Genomic DNA, 19,537 nt, shown 5'->3' on the forward strand with positions numbered 1-19,537 from the left:
AAAGGTGCTGAATAAATATTTGCAGAAGCGATACCGTTTTTCTTCCCCTCCACACACACACCTGGCAGTTCTGAGTTTTTTTCTGTTTCATAAATCTCTCAAAGATGAATGTGGCCTGGAAGAAAAATATTGAATACAACATTGCTGTAGTGACAAGATTTAGTTTCCATGTCTGTTGCAGAATCCTCTGCGTGAAAACACCCTCCACAAAGAGTACCATGAGTCTCAGAGAGGAACAAGAGATGGGGACATTGCAAAGAGGTTGCAATATTCTTCACAAGATCTCACCTCCAAAAGAGAAAAGAGGATGCTGCAGTCACCACCATGCAAAACGAAAGTTAACATGTGGGAAATAAAGCCTCCTGATTTTAGTTATAAACTCTATACTTCTTTGAGATTTCCAGAAATACCAACACAAATCATTAAGGAAGAACAAACGAAGAAAAAAAGCAGCCTTCCAGAAACAATGTTTCACCTGCCCAGTCTGAGAAATCATCCCAAGAAGGCTGTATCTTCTGCGTTTATAAATTCATTTCCACGTCTGGATTCACATAAAGCAGAGTTAATGTTTGTGCAGAGTGGGAAATATCCGAGGGATGTATATGTCAATCCAAAACCACATGACTTTCGACAGGTACAAAAGAACATTTGATTCAAAACAACTTAATACCAACGAGGAAAAGCAGATATCATTTTCTGTTCATTTCTTGATTAGAAATGAACATGAAAATAAACAAAAAATATGTGCAAGCCGGGCTTGGTGGCTCAGCTTGTAATCCCAGCGCTTTGGGAGGTTGAGGTGAGTGGATTGCCTGAGCCCATGGGTTCGAGACCCGCCTGGGCAACTTGGTGAGCCCTCATCTCTGCAATAAATCAAAAATTAGCCGGGCGTGGTAGCACGCGCCTGTAGTTCCAGCTCCTTGGAAGGCTCAGGCGGAAGGATCGCCGGAGCCCAGCAGGTGGAGGCTGCGGTGGCCGAGAGTGACCACTGCACTCCAGTCTGGGTGATAGAGTCAGACTCCAACTCAAAAAAAAAAAAATGTGCATATAGTTTGTATAATGCTGCATCTTTTTTTTTTTTTTTCATAGAACAATATAACTTAGATTCAACAATAGATGATAGAAAAGAGAGGGAAGAGCCTGGTTATTGTTTCTGATGGGATTTTATCTACCAAATGGAGTGGCCAACTCTGTTTTGGATTTAGATGTGATTGGAGAATGGACTTCAGCAGCCAGAAGTTTCTAACTTGGAATAAATAAATGAATGAAAATTGTCAAAAGGGATATCTTATTACTTAATGACTATTTCAGGTGATTAATCATTTAATTAATGTATGGACAGCAATGAGATTTATAATTTTTTTTTTTTTTGAGTCAGAGTCCCACTCTGTCTCCCAGGCTGGAGTACAGTGGCACAATCACAGCCACCACAGCCTCGACCTCCTGGGCTCAGGTGAGCCTCCTCCCTCAGCCTCCCGAGTAGCTGGGACTACAGATAAGCACTACCATGCCTGACTAATTTTTTTTATTTTTTGTAGAGATGAGTTCTCATTCTGTTCCCAGGCCTGGCTACAGTGGCGCACTCATGGCCACTGCAGCTTTGACCTGCTGGGCTCAGGTGATCATTCCTCCTCAGCCTTCCAAGTAGCTGGAACTACAGGCATATGCCATCACGCGCAGCTAATTTTTTTTTATTTATTGTAGATACCAGCCAGGTTGCCCAGGTTGGTCTCAAACCCGTGAGCTCAGGCAATCCTCTCACCTTGGCCTCCCAAAGTGCTGAGATTATAGGTTTGAGCCACTGCGCACAGCTAGATTTATAATTTTAAAGGGTGCTGGCAATATGGTGATGCAACTGAGATCAAAATATAATTCCACAGGAGTATGAGTTTAGCCTATGCTTAGGCCTATAACTTAGCATATAAATATGACTGTTGCTTGGAAGAGCGTGAAACAATAGAACTGATAGTACAAAATATAGAAACAGTGAGATTAAAGAATACATTTATTTCAGTGAGAAAATATAAGATAGTGATTAAGAGCATGGCTTCTAGGATTATCCCTATTCTTTTACTTTTTTTTTTTCTTTGAGATGGTGTCTCACTATGTCATCCAGGCTAGAGTGCAGTGGCACGCTCACAGCAATCGCAGCCTCGACCAGCGGGGTTCAGGCAATCCTTCCATCTCAGCCTTCCAAGTAGCTGGAACTACAGGCATGTGCCACCACATCCAGCTAATTTTTTGATTTATTGTAGAGATGAGGTCTCGCCAAGTTGCCAGGGCTGGTCTCGAACCCATGAGCTCAGGTAAGCCTTTCACCTTGGCCTCCCAAAGTGCTGGGATTATAGGCATTGAGTAACCATGCCCAACTTCTCTTACTTATATACAGCATGGAATAGCAATGCTACACATTTTGTGTGGTTATTTTAAGTAATGGAGGAGACAAAACACGCAAAGCACAGCAGAGTGAGGAATGTTGAAGTATTAAATGAATGCTAACTCTATGAGCTATTAGGATAAAATGTAGGGAGCTCAGGGAACCACAATCATTAACTTTCTTTACTTGTTCGAGGCATGGAAACACATTTTTGGTAAATAAAATATTTTATCTTTTAAATATGAAGGAGATCAAGTAAATATTTGAATGGTTATTGGTTTATTTAAAAATTTCCCTAGTAACAGAATGATAAAACTTGGGTAAGTAAAGTTCAAGGAATGAGGGACATTTTAATGGTAGCTGAATTAATTTGTCTAAAAGTTAGTTGGAGGCAGCATGATATAAATTGTGCAACCACCAGATGTCAGGATTGTTGCAAATTAAATCTCAATGAAGGTTTTTTTTTTTTTTTTTTTTTTTTTGAAACTAACTTGGCCTCAAGTTATAGTTTACTAAAAAGTGAAAAATCTTGTATTAGAGAATCTCTTTCTTTGGAATTTTAAAATTTTTCTACACGCTTGTGGCAGGACTAGAGTGACTAATTACAAACCGACCAGACTTCTGCTTGGTACCCTCAAGTTCACTGTTTTGTGCTGCATTGATTCAGTTTTTGAATAGAGATATGTGATGTTTTGTCAGATCAGTTTCTAGAGTATACAAATTCTATTTCAGTTCTAACTGATCCATTTAAGCCATCTAAAAAATCATACTTTGTTTTACAGCTTATTAAAAATAATCAATAGTTACTATTCTTGACAATTTAGCTTTGCTCAATATTTTTACTGTCTCTAAAATAAATTCAGCTCCCAAAAAATAACATGTAACTCAATATGCCATAGATTAAGATCAAGATTGAGTTTAAGATTAAGTTGTCCGGGCACAGTGGCTCACACACTTATAAGCCCAGCACCTTGGAAAGCCAAGGTGAGAGAATTGCCTAAGCCCACAAGCTCAAGATCAGTTAAGTTGACTAATTTTGAGTAAGGTCCTGTAATTTCATACTGTTTAAATATTATTTTGGCCAGGTTTGGTGGCTCAGCCTGTAATCTCAGCACTTCGGGAGGCCGAGGCGAGTGGATTGCCTGAGCCTGAGGGTTCGAGACCAGCCAAGGCAACTTGGCGAGACCTCATCTCTACAATAAAACACAAAATAGCCGGGGGTGGTAGCGTGCGTCTGTAGTTCTGGCTATTTGGAAGGCTGAGGTGGAAGGATCACCAGAGACCAGCAGGTCAAAGCTGGGGTGGCCATGAGCGTGAGTGTCACTGCACTCCAGCCTGGGCGAAGGAGTAAGACTGCAACTTAAAAAAAAAAGATATTATTTTTTATCTATGCACATAAGGATAATTGAAGTATTCTTCTCTACCATAAAATGAATTGCTTTTACAGTATTTGTGTTTTAAATTATTCTTTCAAATAATTTCATGTACAACTGTTAAATGCTGTGTGTGTGTGTGTGTGTGTGTGTGTGTGTGTGTGTGTGTGTGTGTGTGTGTTTAGTTGGAGTCTCACTCTGTCGCCCAGGCTGGAGTGTAGTGGCTCACTCACAGCCACCACAGCCTCGACCTGCTGGCCTCAGGCAATCCTTCCACCTCAGCCTTCCAAGTAGCTGGAACTACAGGTGTGTGCCACTATGCCTGGCTAATTTTTTTTTTTTTTTTTTTAAGGAAGCAGGATTTATTGAGAGGACAGAAAAGCTCCCACGGTGGGAGGAGACCTGAGGAGGTTGCCCTAATTTTTTGATTTATTGTAGAGTTGAGATTTTGCTAGATTGCTGAGGCTGGTCTTGAACCCCTGAACCCCTGAACTCAGATAATCCTCTCACCTCTGCCTCCCAAAGGCGTGAGCCCCCAAGTCCAGACAAATGCTACATTTAAATGTTACAAAAGCTGGGCTCAGTGGCTCAACCTGTAATTCCGTGCTTTGGGAGGGTTGCCTGAGCCCGTGGGTTCGAGACCTGCCTGGGCAACTTGGAGAGACCTCATCTCTACAATAAATCAAAAAATTAGCCAGGCGTGGTAGCGCACACCTGTAGTTCCAGCTATTTGGAAGGCTGAGGCGGAAGGATCGCCGGAGCCCAGCAGGTCGACGCTGCGGTGGCCAGGAGTGGCCACTGACCTCCAGTCTGGGCGACAGAGTGAGACTCCAACTAAAAAAATAAAAATAAAAAATGCTACCACAAAATCCTCAAAATCACATTTGCCAATGAAATATTTAATATTGGGAAAAACCAAATTCCAACTACAATAATAAACAATAACTATTAGTAATAGTACAATCTTCTCTTTACATATCTAGTATCAACATGATTTACCAAACTTCGTGACAACTTGTGAAAAGGACCCTTTTGGATTAAAATTTAAGTCACAACTTTTAAGTACAAGTAAGTAGTTATCATAAAGTTATAAATATTGCAGAAAAACTTTCCACATTATATATTAAGAGTAGCACTCGCAAAGACTTATAACTAAAAAGATAATTTTTTAAAACTTACCATCTTTAATAATATAGTATAATAATAATATAGTGCCTGTTTAATTATTGCAGCAATCCATTTACTTTGCTACTAACAACCGTTAATACATTATTAAAGATTGAGTTTGTAACTTGATATGTCATATATAGAAAACAAAAAGAATGTAATGATTGAGAGAATAAATCCTGGAGCCAAGCTGTACAACTCAATCTTGGTTTTGCTGCCCCCAGTTAACCGAACTGTCTGCTCTTGGTTTCTCCATCTGTAAATGGAGAAGATAACAATGGAATCTACATCTTGGAATTATTGTAAGCATTAAATCTGTTAATGCCACATGTAAAGCCTTTAGTTAATAATGTATTGTAAAGCACATGGTAAGTACGTACACACACATACTGTAATTATTATGGTACAATTTGTATAATGTTTACCCAGAGTTAATTTGCATTATTCAATATTCTTTAGTTGGATAAGGATGAATAATATATGAATGCTACATTTACATATTATAATTATATGTCAGTGAAAACAATAAGATGTTAACATTGGTTGTCTCTGGAGAGTGGAATCGTGGTTTTTTTATTTGTTTGTTTTTGAGTTGGAATCTCACTCTGTCACCCAGGCTGGAATGCAGTGGCATGCTCACGGAACCTTGACCTTGATCTGCTGGGCTCAGGTGACCCTTTTGCCTCAGCCTTCCAAGTAGCTGGAACCACAGGTGTGCGCCACCACCCCCAGCTAATTTTTTGATTTATTGTAGTGACAAGGCCTTGCCAAGTTGTCCAGGCTGACCTCAAATCCCTGGGCTCAGGCAATCCTCTAGCCTTGGCCTCTCAAAGTGCTGGGATTACAGGTGTGAGCCACTGCACCTGGCTCCAGAATCATGGTCATATTTCATTTTCTTTTCAAAATTAGAAGCAGGCTGAATGTGGTGGCTTAAGCCTGTAATCCCAGCACTTTGGAAAGCCGAGGCAAAAGGATTGTCTGAGCCCAGGGGTTTGAGATCAGCCTGGGCAACTTGGCAAAACTTCGTCTCTACAATAAGTCAAGAAAAATTAGCCGGGCTTGATGGTGCATGCCTGTAGTTTCAACTACTTGGAAGGCTGAGGCAGAAGAATCACCTGAGCCCAGTAGGTGGAGGCCGCAGTGGCCGTGAGCGTGCCACTCCAGCCTGGGTGACAGAGTGAGACTCCAACTAAAAAAAAAAAAAAAAAGAAGCAAATAATTTTTATAATCGTAAAATTAAGACAATTAATTTACAAGCATATACATTTTATCATGGATTAAAGTCTCATCTAGGTGTGTAATTAAAATAGAACACATCAACTTTCCTTGTAAGTGCTATGTGTGACTCACTATGTAAGAAAGTGTCAAGGATACTTTATAAGACCCAGTCTCTGACCACAAGATCTTCTGAGTAACCAGGCGTGGTTTGAGACCAACCTGGGCAATTGGCAAGACCTTATCTCCACAATAAATCAAAAAATTAGCCAGGTGTGGTGTCAAGCACCTGTAGTCTCATCTACTTGGAAAGTTGAGACAAAAGGATCCCGAGTCCAGCAGGTGGAGGCTGCGGTGGCCTTGAGGATGACACTGCACTCCAGCCCGTGTGACAGAGTGAGACTATGACTGAAAAAAAAAATCTTCTGAGTAAAACATAAGGTGGAATGCAAAATATGCCATCTGGTCACAAATACTATTGAATAAAGATGCTTTAGAAAGAGGTTACAAGGACAATAAAAGGTGGGATTGGAACTGGAGTTTGAGGAAGGACAAAATTAATTCCAGCAGAACTGGCAGAAAGAATGACAAGAGTTTTATTTACATTTGCATGTGTCCTAATCTCCAAAAATGATATCATATCTGGGAGGCACCAAGAGCAAAGAAAAGTGTCATTGCTAAGCCTCTCGTCTGTCTTCATATCTTTAGTACATGGGGGTCATTTACTGACAGATGATAGACAGAAGAACACGACAGAAAGATTTATCACCTACAAGCCTCGCCAGTGCACCTGGGATTCAAAGCTAATTTTGACAAAAGCCCCATGGCCTGTTCAATCGGCTTCATACACGGTGAGCTTGGCTTTCTCACTAGCTGTTGGGAAATGTCTCCAGCATTGTTGTCAATAATTGCTTTAGTATAGAGTATTTATCTATCTATCTATCTATTTATTTATTTATTTATTTATTTATTTATTTATTTATTTTTGAGTTGGAGTCTCACTCACTCTGTTGCCCAGGCTGGAGTGCAGTGGCACACTCATGGCCACCACAGCCTCCACCTGCTGGGTTCAGGCGATCCTACCACCTCAGCCTTCCAAGTAGCTGGAACAACAGGTGCATGTCACCACACCCAGCTAATTTTTTTTTTTTTTAGAGATGAAGTCTTGCCATGTTTCCCAGGCTGGTCTTGAACCCCTAGACACAGGCAATCCTCTTGCCTCAATCTCCCAAAATGCTGGGATTGCAGGCATGAGCAACTACAACTGGCCAGTACAGGAGTTTTCAATTTGTTGTAGTGTGTACAGTAAAAAAAAGTTTTTATATTTAAAAGTAAAGCATATAGATCTCTGTTTTTTTTTTGAAATGCTAAGGAGTGGATTATCTAGAATTTTGAATTTTTTTTATTACAAAGATAGCTAGTATGATGGATTAAGTTCTTTTTTATTTATTATTTTTTATTTTTTGAGTCAGGATCTCACTCTGTTGCCCAGGCTGGAGTGCAGTGGCATGATCATACCTCACTGCAGCCTCAGTCTCCTGGCCTCAAGCAGTCCTCTCACCTCAGCATCTCCTGTAGCTGGAACTAAAGCCATGTGCTATCACACCCAGCTAATTTTTTATTTTTATTTTTGTAGAGATGAGGTATTGCTATGTTGCCCAGGCTGGTCTCGAACTCTTGGGCTACTTTCATCTTAGCCTCCCAAAGTGCTGGGATTACAGGCGTGAGCCATCGCACCCAGCTAAGACCTAAATGATGTGAGAAATTTTTCCCAAACTTCCTCCCACCTTCTTGGGAACCCATGAGTAGTTTAGTGAATTGCACTCAAGATAGAAGTCCTGACAAGAAGACTCTGTACTACACGCATAAAAAAAAAATTGAGAACACGTGCTTTTTACCCTGGCTCAAATTCTATCCTGGTCAAATAAGACTGCTTTGTAAACTCTGTATGTCTAAGCAGAACAAGATGTGAATCTGGAATGCAGGTAGGTTTTTAAAGCAACGATTATGAAATAGCAATTTTAAAAAATAAACAACTGCTAACATTTACACACGCTTGTTTTCACCAACTCCTTTTATACCTTCTTCCTTAAGAGACACAGAAGGCGGCGTGATGTGTACAGTGCATTTATGGATCGTGTGGAGGAAAAGTTTACAAAGTCTCGCAAGAGCAGGTGGGCAAAAACTGTAGAATTTGTTGTTAAATACTTTCATTCGTGCTTTAGGATTACTACTCAATTACTGTTTTAAAGAAAATACATCTTGGCCAGGTGCGGTGGCTCATGCCCATAATCCCAGCACTTTGGGAGGTGAAGGCAAGAGGATAGTTTGAGCCCAGGGGTTCAAGACCAGCCTGGGCAACATAGTAAGACCTCGTCTCAACAATAGATCAAAAAATTAGCCAGGTGTGGTGGCACATGCCTGTAATTCCAGCTACTTGTAAAGCTGAAGCAGAAAGATCTGAGCCCAGCAGGTCAAGGCTGTGGTGACTGTGAGCATGCCACTGCACTCCAGCCTGGGCGACAGAGTGAGACTCCTATGCAAAAAAAAAAAAAAAGTAGATAGGTGGCCAGAAAACTATCTTCAAATGGGCAAGAATTCATTTGATATTTACAAGTGGTGGACATGGAGTCACCCTACCATTGATTTAGTATGTAGCTTTATCCTCACAAAGTTTACCAGATAGTTATTATTATTTTTTTTTTTTGAGTTGGAGCCTCACTCTGTCCCCCAGACTGGAGTGCAGTGGCCGCTCTCCGGCCACCGCAGCCTCGACCTGCTGGGCTCCGGTGATCCTTCCGCCTCAGCCTTCCAAGCAGCCGGAATTACAGGCATGCGCTACCACGCCCGGCTGATTTTTTGATTTATTGTAGAGATGAGGTCTCGCTGCCCAGGCGGGTCTCGAACCCGCGGGCTCAGGCAATCCACTCACCTCAGCTTCCCAAAGGCGCGGGATTACAGGCTGAGCCACGGAGCCCGGCTTCAGATAGTTATTTTAAATTGCAAGGACCCTGCTGTACTCATGCCTAACTCTTTTTTTTTTTTTTTTCTTTTTTTTTTGAGTTGAATCTTACTCCATCACTCAGGCTGGAGTGCAGTGGCACACTCATGGCCACTCCAGCGTTGACCTGCTGGGCTCCGGCGATCCCTCTGCCTCAGCCTTCCAATTTAGCTGGTACTATAAGCGTGCACTACCACACCCACCTAATTTTTTATTTTTTGTAGAGATGAGGTCTCGCCAAGTTTTCCAGGCTGGTCTCGAATCCACGGGCTCAGGTAATCCTCTCGCATGGCCTCCCAAAGTGCTGGGATTATGGGTTGAGCCACCGGCCCATGTCCAACTCTTGATTCCTACAGCAACAGTAGGGTTTTGTCCTCTAGTGGTGTCACTGAGCTTGACCTTAGTAGTTGGTGGCTCAGTGCAAACACAGGTCTCCAACCACAGAGAAAATGGTGCGGGGGTCCGTTATCAACAGTTTCCTAAAATGGTTACAGAGAATCACAGACCATTGTTGACGGGAGGTTACACTGTGAGTTCAGGGCCTCCAAACTAAGCCAGAATCTGTCTTCATAGATGTTCCGGGCAGCACATTTCAAGAGCAAATCTACCGCAGTATCCCACAGGCTTCTCAAAATAAAAATGTTTTCATCTGACATCATATATCCTCTTGTTTTTTTTTTTCCCTTGTAAAAATATTTATTATATTTGGCAAACAGAACCCAGTGAAGGTTGAAAAATGGCTTTATTTTTCTCATACTACAACTTTCAGATGTGCTGTGTTAGTCCTCTCATCCCTGAGTTTGAGAACAACTTTGACAGGTGGTATATTTTCTTTCTTTCTTTCTTTCTTTTTGAGTTGGAGTTTCACTCTGTCGCCCAGACTGGAGTGCAGTGGCCGCTCCTGGCCACCGCAGCCTCGACCTGCTGGGCTCCGGCGATCCTTCCGCCTCAGCCTTCCGAGTAGCCAGAATTACAGGCATGCGCTACCACGCCCGGCTGATTTTTTTTGATTAGGTGGTATATTTTCAATCACTTCATTTGTACTAGCCTTGTCATTGCTATAATATAAGCTCAAGTTCAACCATGAAAAAGTTCTATAATAAAATTTTTAATATTTCGGTAATTCAAGATTATGGTAAGATCAGGATAAAAGATATATATATAATTTCTACTTCACATCAGTCTTTTTTTTTTTGAGTTGGAGTCTCACTCTGTTGCCCAGGCTAAAGTGCAGTGGCACGCTAACCACCACTCCAGCGTCGACCTGTTGGGCTCCAGCGATCCTTCTGCCTCAGCCTTCCACGTAGCTGGAACCACAGGCACGTGCTACCATGTCTGGCTAAGTTTTTTCTTTTTTTTATTTATTGTAGAGACAAGGTCTCTCCAGGTTGCCTAGACTGGTCTCAAACCTGCCTCAGCCTTCCAAGTAGCTGGAACTACAGGCATGAACCACCACGCCCGGCTATTTTTTTGATTTATTGTAGAAGTGAGGTCTGGCCAAGTTGCCCAAGTTGGTCTCGAAACTGTGAACTCAGGCAATCCTCTCACCTCAGCTTCCCAAAGTGCTGGGATTATAGGAACATTTTTTTTAATGGCGAGTTTTCTTATAATTTTTTAAATTTCAGATTTTTACCACAAAACGGGTGAAAATTTCAGGTGAGAGAGACTGCTGTAATCAGCCATGACATCCCCTGTGTGGCAGATGTCCAAACAGGAGGGAAGGAGGGAAGGGTGGGAAAAGAGAGAGGAAAGAAAGGAGGGAGGGAGAGAGGGAGGGAGGGAGGGAGAGAGAGAGGCTGGCTCACTGATTCTGAGTTAATACTCAATTCAAAATTTATTTGCTCTTCTCAACAAAGTCATGCCCTGCAGCTCAGTTTCTGGGGAAGGGAACATCTCTCTTGTTTTTCTCTTTCTGCAACTTCTCCTAATCACACTTCATGGTTTCTTGGTCTCATTTTATGTCCCAAGTGTTGTTATCCAGAGGAGAAATGGAAGAAATGGGCAAAAATCTCAAGTGAGAGAGACTGCTGTAATCAGCCATGACATCCCCTGTGTGGCAGATGTCCAAACAGTGACTGGCTCGTGGGGATGCTTTTGGGCATTCTTCTCTGTCCAGGACAGAGACCTCATTCAACACAGTTCTTTGGGAGAACTAACCTCCAGCAACTTGCCTGTCTCTGCCTCAGCCTACTGCCTCTCACAGGTCTGGTAAGAAGCATCTTATCAAAGGTGGGGTTACCCACGAGTTGACTGGAAGCCGGCTATTTTACTAATCCATCGTGTTCACAGGATCCTCCTTCCATATAGCACACCAAATGATGAGAGTAAAGACGGTCTCATGTTCTCCTTTCTCCTTTCCCTCACATTGTGAGCAGTCTGTTTTTAAATCTCTAGATGAAAGCCGGGCTCAGTGGCTCAGCCTGTAATCCTGCGCCTTTGGGAGGCTGAGGTGAGTGGATTGCCTGAGCCCGCGGGTTCGAGACCCACCTGGGCAACTTGGTGAGACCTCATCTCTACAATAAATCAAAAATTAGCCAGGCATGGTAGCGCGCACCTGTAGTTTCAGCTACTTGGAAGGCTGAGGCGGAAGGATCACTGGAATCCAGCAGGCGAGGCTGGGGTGGCCGGGAGCGGCCACTGCACTCCTGTCTGGGTGACAGAGTGAGACTCCAACTCAAAAAAAAAAATCTCTAGGTGAGAAGTTGGCACCATTCTCTATGATCAAGTGCACACCCTCTAAAACCTCCAGGGACAGATATGAAACCACTCTCCAGCAGGAACCCCCATACCACCTTGTGCTGAGGGACACCAGAAGTGGACTTTGCACTTTCTACATTTCAGCATGCATCTATCCTGAGCATACCTGCTGCCTTTTCCCTCTTGTAGACACTGCTGATGAAAAGATGCCAAACTGTAAAATATTTTAAGATGGTCTATTCTGAGTCAAATTTGAGGACCTAGGCCCGGGAACACCCATCTTCAGGAGGCCCTGAGAACATGTGCCCACCATGGTTGAATGATGGCTTGGTTATATACATTTTAGGAAAGCAAATGTTACAGAAAACCATAAATTAATACATATGATATTTTCATTGGTTTGGTCCAAGGAAGGGCTTGCAGGTCATAGATGGATTCAAAGATTTCTTCGCTGGGCATGATGGCTCATGCCTATAATCCTAGCACTTTGGGAGGCCGAGGTGAGAGGATTGCCTGAGCTCACGTGTTCAAGTCCAGCCTGGGCAACTTGGTGAGATCTCATCTCTACAATAAATTTTAAAAAATTAGCCAGGAATGGTGGCATGTACCTGTAGTTCCAGCTACTTGGAAGGCTTAGGCAGAAGGATCCCCTGAGCCCAGCAGGTGGAGGTTGTGGTGGCCATAAGCAGTGTGCCACTGCACTCCAGCCTGTACTACAGAGTGAGACACGGACTCAAAAACAAACAAAACAAAAAAAACAACAACAAAGATTTCTTGACTGGTAATTTGTTGTTTCTATCTAAGGAATTTTGGAAATCAGTAGAGGAGATGCTTTGTTAAGATAAGGGGGTGATCTAGAAACAGTGGCTCACGCCTGTAATCCCAGCACTTTGGGAGGCTGAGATGAGAGGATTATCTGAGCTCAGGGGTTCAAGATCAGCGTAGGCAACATGGCAAGACCTCGTCTCTACAATAAATTTTTAAAAAAATTAGCCTGGCATGGTGGCGTGCACCTGTAGTTCCAGCTACTTGGAAAGCTGAGATAGAAGGATCACCTGAGCCCAGCAGGGCGAGGCTGCAGTGGCTGTAAGCATACCACTGAACTCCAGCCTGGGCAACAGAGTGAGACCCCAACTCAAAAAAAAACTTAAGGGGGTGAAAACTTCCAGGTGATAAAGTCCTACATGTGGCAGACTTCGGGGAAGATAGATAAGTGTCTTGCGAGGTTCATGGAGCCTGGGAGTGTCCTAGAGATGGCTTTGCAGGGTCATAGAATAATTTGATTTCCTTTTTTTTGTGGTATGTGTTGTTAAACCAGAGTCAGGTTGGAAAACAGACTTTAGTATAGAGGGTAATAGGATAATAAAACACTGTCTAGTGAGTCCTGATCAGTCCCCAGGCCTCCAAGGAATTTGGATAAAAGGAAAAAAAGATCAGGGTTAGTCTTCAACACCCCCAATCTTTATAAAAGCTAATCCCGAGGAGCCATGTATTAGCATTGCAGGGGTCACCCTTTTTTTCTTCACTACAGGGATCAGAGTGGGTATTCCTCAGTACATTTCCCACAGGGATAACGGAGCCTATTTCAAAAGAGGAAAAATAAAAACCTTCAGAGCTTCAATTGTTTATTCAATTTGAATGGAATAGAGCATAAGAGTCAGTCTGGCCCATTCACCTTTTAGTAGGCCTGAGTAATCTAGCAGTTTCTGCATGCAACATAGGAGTACCTATGTCCTAGTGTTAGCATTGAGGCTTTTGCCTCATTTCAAATCAACGGAAAGCATCTCATCTCCACACCTTCTTAACACCTATAGTCCCCAGCTAAGGAAACTTCTACCTGCCCTCACCTAAGTAAGAGGCCTCATTGTAGCACGCCTCTGCATTCTTCCACCCTACTCGTGCTGATGGAGAAGGAAATGTGTAATTATGTAAGACAGGATGCATTTAGGAGTCCTTGAGGTTTGCATCATTTAGTTGGCACGTACACATCAAACAGCAATGTGTAACCACTTTCATAGGCATAACCACACTCGGTTCTCTTCAGACCATGCTGTTTAGTTGGGTGTTATTATTATCATTATTGTACTTTTATAAACTAGGAAACTAAAGTCCTCACTGGAATGTATGTTCACAACACTTATTCAAGGTGGTGTTCCAAAATACTCATGTTGTACTGTGGCACCTCATTGCAGGTTCATACTTTCTGATACATTATCAAAAATAACTTTGACTGGCTAACACTATGTAATTCTAATTCCATATCATAGTTTTTGCCATGCTTAACCATTTGTTTTTGTTATTGTGCCTTTATGAGCTGCGCGTGTTTGTTTATTTGTTTGTTTTGAGTCGGAGTCTCACTCTGTCACCCAGGCTGGAGTGCAATGGCACAATCACAGCCACCAGAGCCTCGACCTGCTGGACTCAGACAATCCTTCCACTTCAGTCTTCCAAGTAGTTGGAACCACAGGTGCGTGCCAATGCACCCAGTTGCTTTTATTTTTAACTTATTGTAGAGACAAGGTTTTACCATGTTGCCCAGGCTGGTCTCAAACCCTGGGCTCAGGCAATCCTCTCGCCTCTGCCTCCCAAAGTGCTGGGATTACAGGCGTGAGTCACATGCCCCGCCTGAGCTGAGTGTGGTTTTAGCCATCTCTATAGTAAATGATGGGATTAAGCAGGTGGCATCCAGCATTTGCAGTCAGGTTTCGGGTCTCAGGAGTGACCTATCAGGTAAGCCCCACCCTTTATGAAGGTTGATCCAACAAATTCTGCTCACACATTTCTCTTTTGTTTGTTTAGGTAACTGAAGGACCGACCACAACAACACAGGGCTTCCTGAACTCTGCCCTGAATATTCACCTTTTGCACGTTTTCTAATGAGGACATTGATGAATTTGGGCACCATTCTGGATTCTGGAGAAATCTGTACTCTCCCAGAGGCACAAGAAAGTTCAAAAAAACAAATGTTTTCAAACAAAAGTTGCGTAATTTGGAATTCTCTTGTTAGAACACATGAGAATACTGTCATCGGACTTTCGATTTATTTGTGAAATTTAGATCTTGTAACTATGAGTAGAAATACTGATAAAAGTAGTACAGTGGTAAAGAAATGCTCTAGTCTCAAGTTAAGCTAAAAGGAGGCAGATCAACCAGAATCTTGCTCCCTAATTTCGACCACCAAGCTTCTCTGAGGCAGGCACAACAAATTTTATGTTTGCATTCTTCATAGAAGCCAATAATTCTCTGTAGAGAACATATATTCTCTCTCTCTTTTTTTTTTTTTCTTTTGAGTTGGAGTTTCATTCTGGAGTCTCACTCCATTACCCAGGCTGGAGTGCAGTGGCACACAATGGCCACAATAGTGTTGACCTGCTGGGCTCTGGTGATCCTTCTGCTTCAGCCTTCCAAGAAGCCAGGACTACAGGCACGTGCAACCACACCCGCTAATTTTTTTGATTAATTGTAGAGATGAGGTCTCACCAAGTTCCCCAGGCTGATCTTGAACTCATGGGCTCAGGCAATCCACTTGCCTGGGCATACAAATTACAGGCTGAACCTCCAAGCCTAGCCAAGAAAACATTTTTAATCTCACAGTGCAGTACCTCGAAAAGTACAGCAATACAGGACAGAACAATAGCTGGCACACAGGGGCTGGCATCGAGTGAATGGGCAAGAAGAGTAACTGACTGGAGAAAGGAGAGAAGGTAGGAGATGGTAAGGCTGAAGGATACTCAGCAACAGGAGACAGAGGACGGGCTGCAATATCACTCATGTCCTGGTTCCTGGTTCCTGGCTGGATTCCATTCTATCTACCCTCTAGAAAAACGCGATTCAGTGTTGTCTGGAGAGTAGCTCTTTTTTCCCTCATCATAGATGACATGGTAGCACTGGGTTGGTTGTATTCTGAACAGTTGCTGCAAACTTGGTGAACCTTTTTCCATATTCGGGTTCTGTGCCTCAAAGACTAACAGAGGCCCCTCAAATAAAGAAAAACCCCTTGCCATTTCCTGCATCGTGAATCTCTTCGGTTCTTAGATTACTTCTTCTTCTTCTTGTCTTTCTTCCTCCTGTCTCTAGGCCTCTTCCATCGAGTCTTTATTAGTAAACTCCTCGTGGTGCACAGCAGGTTCAATGAACTCATCCTTTTGCAGATCTACCACCAGCTTCTCATTGGGAGTCACTAAGTTGCTGAAGACTTTTTTTTTTTTTTGAGTTGAGTTGGAGTCTCACTCTGTTGCCCAGGCTGGGGTGCAGTGGCACGCTCACGGCAGCCTTTGACCTGCTGGACTCAGGGGATTCCTTACACCTCAGCCTTCCAAGTAGCTGGAACTACAGTCGCCCACCACCACCATGCCCGGCAAATTCTTTGATTTACCGTAGAGATGAGGTCTCACCAAGTTGCCCAGACTGGTCTCAAACCCCTCAACTCAGGCAATCTTCTCGCCTTGGCCTCCCCAAGTACTGGGATTATAGTTTAAGTCACTGTATGTGGTGATGAAGACCTTTTTGGATTCCTCATACACCTTCTTCTTCTTTTTTTTTTTTTTGAATTGAAGTCTCACTCTGTTGCCCAGGCTGGAGTGCAGTGATATGCTCACGGCCACCGCAGCCTCGACCTGCTGGGCTCAGGTGATTCTTCTGTCTCAGCCTTCCAAGTAACCGGAACTACAGGTATGTGCCACCACACCCAGCTAATTTTTTTATTTATCGTGGAGACGAGGTCTCACCAAATTGCCCAGACTGATCTAGAACCTGTGGGCTCAGGCAATCCTTTCACTTCCCAAAGTGCTGGGATCATAGGCATGAACCACTGCACCCACCTTCTTAAATCATGAAAATCATGAACAAATTTCAGACAATGGTTCTTCCATGTGACAATGTACACCAGACACATGAACTAACTTATGTGATTGGACATGGGAACACATGGTTGCATCTTTGAAAGTTCATAATTTGAAGGTTCGTATGTAGGAGTTTTATTATAGTCTGACAGTTGGATAGGGCATAAATGAGCCTGTTACTAATTCCCACTCCTAGGAGCCCAAGGAGATAAAAGTCATCCACTGGCAGGTGAAGGTGAAGAGAATTAACTTTGATTCCTAACACTAGTGAGAACCAACCTTGATTTCTAGGTGAAATTTTTATTTCTAAATTAATACTTTTGTGGAGTAACATACACTTCCACAGTTTTTACATCTGTTGGAATGTTACAATTTTAAGATTCTTATTCATTGCTCTTAAAATGGAAATAGGTAAAAAAAAAATTAAAATTTTAGGGAAAATGCTTGCAATTAAATTATTGGTAAGTCTAAGACTTTTCATCAGAGCCAGACAAATGTCAGTCAGTCAAATGTATCTTTAAGGTTTACTGAGAATATTAATGATTAACTGCTCAAAGCAGCATGAAATAAATGGTCTATATTAACATAAAACTCTATGATATCTGTGTTCACATTCTTGCAGACAATGGATTGTAGCTATACTATAAACTTCTGGTTATATTTCTCTTTGTGCATTGTTTATGAATTCTGAATTGCAAGTTGACTTTCAGAGCAATATTAAACTTAAATCATAGCTGAATTTTAAGAAAAGTATTATGTAAGCAGTTTATAAAGGAAGAACAGTAAAAACCAAGCTAATTCAAACATGTTTACAAGATAGTACTTTGCTCCATCAAAGTATAGTTTTCAGCTGGGCTCGGTGGCTCAGCCTGCAATCCCAGCGCTTTGGGAGGCTGAGGTGAGTGGATTATCTGAGCCTGCGGGTTCGAGACCCACCTGGGCAACTTGGCGAGATCTCAACTCTACAATAAGTCAAAAGCTAGCCGGGCGTGGTAGCGCGCGCCTGTAGTTCCAGCTACTTGGAAGGCTGAGGCAGAAGGATCGCTGGAGCCCAGCGGTCGAGGCTGCGGTGGCCGGGAGCGGCCACTGCACTCCAGTCTGGGCAGCAGAGTGAGACTCCAACTCAAAAAAAAAAAACAAAGTATAGTTTTCAAAAAGTTTTCTAAAAGAGCTTTCATGTATATTATTAGTGAAAAATTAAGTCTTCTAAACCTATTAAATCTATTAAATCATTAGCATAAACACATGGCAAAGATTTACTAATTCTTTAATGAGGGAATCAAGATGACAACACTGTTTAAAAGACCGTTTTAAGATTCTGAGCGTATTTACAAAGCTACTTATTCTTCAGAATATTAAAATCATAACCTCTCTATCAGAGAGAAATCATTTGCATCCCTACTGGAATGAAATCTACCACATAACATGGAACTATACAGATTTTGATACAGAGAACCACTAATGTCCCTCCATATTGTCAAAGCCCCTAAAGAAGGGCATGGTGGGGATTCAAGCACTTCTGCAAATTCTTGAGCACTTACTGACAGTCCCCTTGTCTTCTATGCACTCCCAGTAAGTAGGTTCGGGGGATCCTTGACTTCCTAGCAAACTATGCCCAGAGATGCAAATCCCTATTTACTCTCGTTGAACTATATAGTATCAATGTAACTGTAAGTCTTGTGATTTGCATAACTTTCACAATGCATGATATCTTAGGCCTTGTAGACTTTCTTTACTCCAAAAGTCACTATCTAAATGTAAAACACAGCTGTAACTTAAGTTCTGTACAATGCTTTGCTGGTCACGTGGCTAATGTATAGGTACCAACAACTCTGGACTATACAAGTGGACTGTAAAAGCTTGGAGGGTGAGCAGAACCATTTTAGAAACACCTCGAGTCTGGCTCTGCTCGCTGGGTTTGAACTCAGAAATAAACTTATTTCTACCAGTTCCATGCCCCTTTGATTCATTGGTATTAAGGGGAGCAGCCGAGCGTTACTGGGACCATAACGCTTAGTTAAGAATAAATAGTGAGAGTCGATCATACTCAGTGATCTATCACAGAAACAAAGAACAGAGTGCCATAAGTTCTCACTCATAAGCAGACCTTGAACAATTATCATAATACTATAAGAAAGGGATTGGGAATAGTGGAAAACTGCCACGGGAGGAGGGATTGGACTGGCAGTTGAGGGAAACTGCCAGGGGAGAGAGGGGCATACCTAATCAACAAGGGTACCTGCATAATCAACGTTTGTATACCTAACTCTGAATTGTACCTCACATCTTAAAAAAAAAATCTGGTCAGGCTGGGTGGTTCAGCCTGTAATCCCAGCACTTTGGGAGCCCGAGGGTTCGAGATCAGCCCAGGCAACTTTGCGAGACCTAAATAAATAAAAAAAAAATTAGCTGGGCGTAGTAGCGTGTGCCTGTAGTTCCGGCTACTAGGAAGGCTGAGGTGAGAGGATTGCTGGAGCCCAACAGGTCAAAGCTGGGGAGGCCATGAGCGTGTCACTGCACTCCAGCCTGGGCAACAGAGTGAGACTCCAACTCAAAAAAAAAAAAAATCTGAAAATTAAAAAAAATAAAGAGTAAATAGTCATACAAAGCTACGTTCCACTAAACCAGCACAGAAATATAATTGAACCACTTTTTATTTTGTTTTATTTATTTTTGAGTTGGAGATTCACTCTGTCACCCAGGTTGGAATGCAGTGGCACACTCATGACCACCGCAACCCTGACCTGCTGAGCTCAGACAATCCTTCCACCTCTGCCTTCCAAGTAGCTGGAACTACAGGGGATATCACCACACCCGGCTAATTTTTGATTTATTGTAGAGATGAGGTCTTGCCAAGTTGCCCAGG

At 42.5% G+C, this 19,537-nt stretch overlaps 1 protein-coding gene across 1 annotated transcript in view; it reads left to right on the forward strand.

The window, feature by feature from the left end:
- Window positions 1-466: 466 nt before the first annotated feature.
- LOC103272203 overlaps window positions 467-19,537 on the forward strand; it is a 36,773-nt gene continuing 17,702 nt past the window's right edge. The window contains exons 1-4 of the mRNA XM_021718408.1: window positions 467-634; window positions 4,734-4,818; window positions 6,841-6,983; window positions 8,227-8,306. Coding sequence (XP_021574083.1) covers window positions 467-634; window positions 4,734-4,818; window positions 6,841-6,983; window positions 8,227-8,306 — 476 coding nt within the window. The remainder of the gene's footprint in view (window positions 635-4,733; window positions 4,819-6,840; window positions 6,984-8,226; window positions 8,307-19,537) is intronic.

This window comes from Carlito syrichta, unplaced genomic scaffold, assembly GCF_000164805.1.
Source record: "Carlito syrichta isolate Samal-C Ts95f unplaced genomic scaffold, Tarsius_syrichta-2.0.1 Scaffold312189, whole genome shotgun sequence".
Taxonomy (NCBI): Eukaryota; Metazoa; Chordata; class Mammalia; order Primates; family Tarsiidae; genus Carlito; species Carlito syrichta.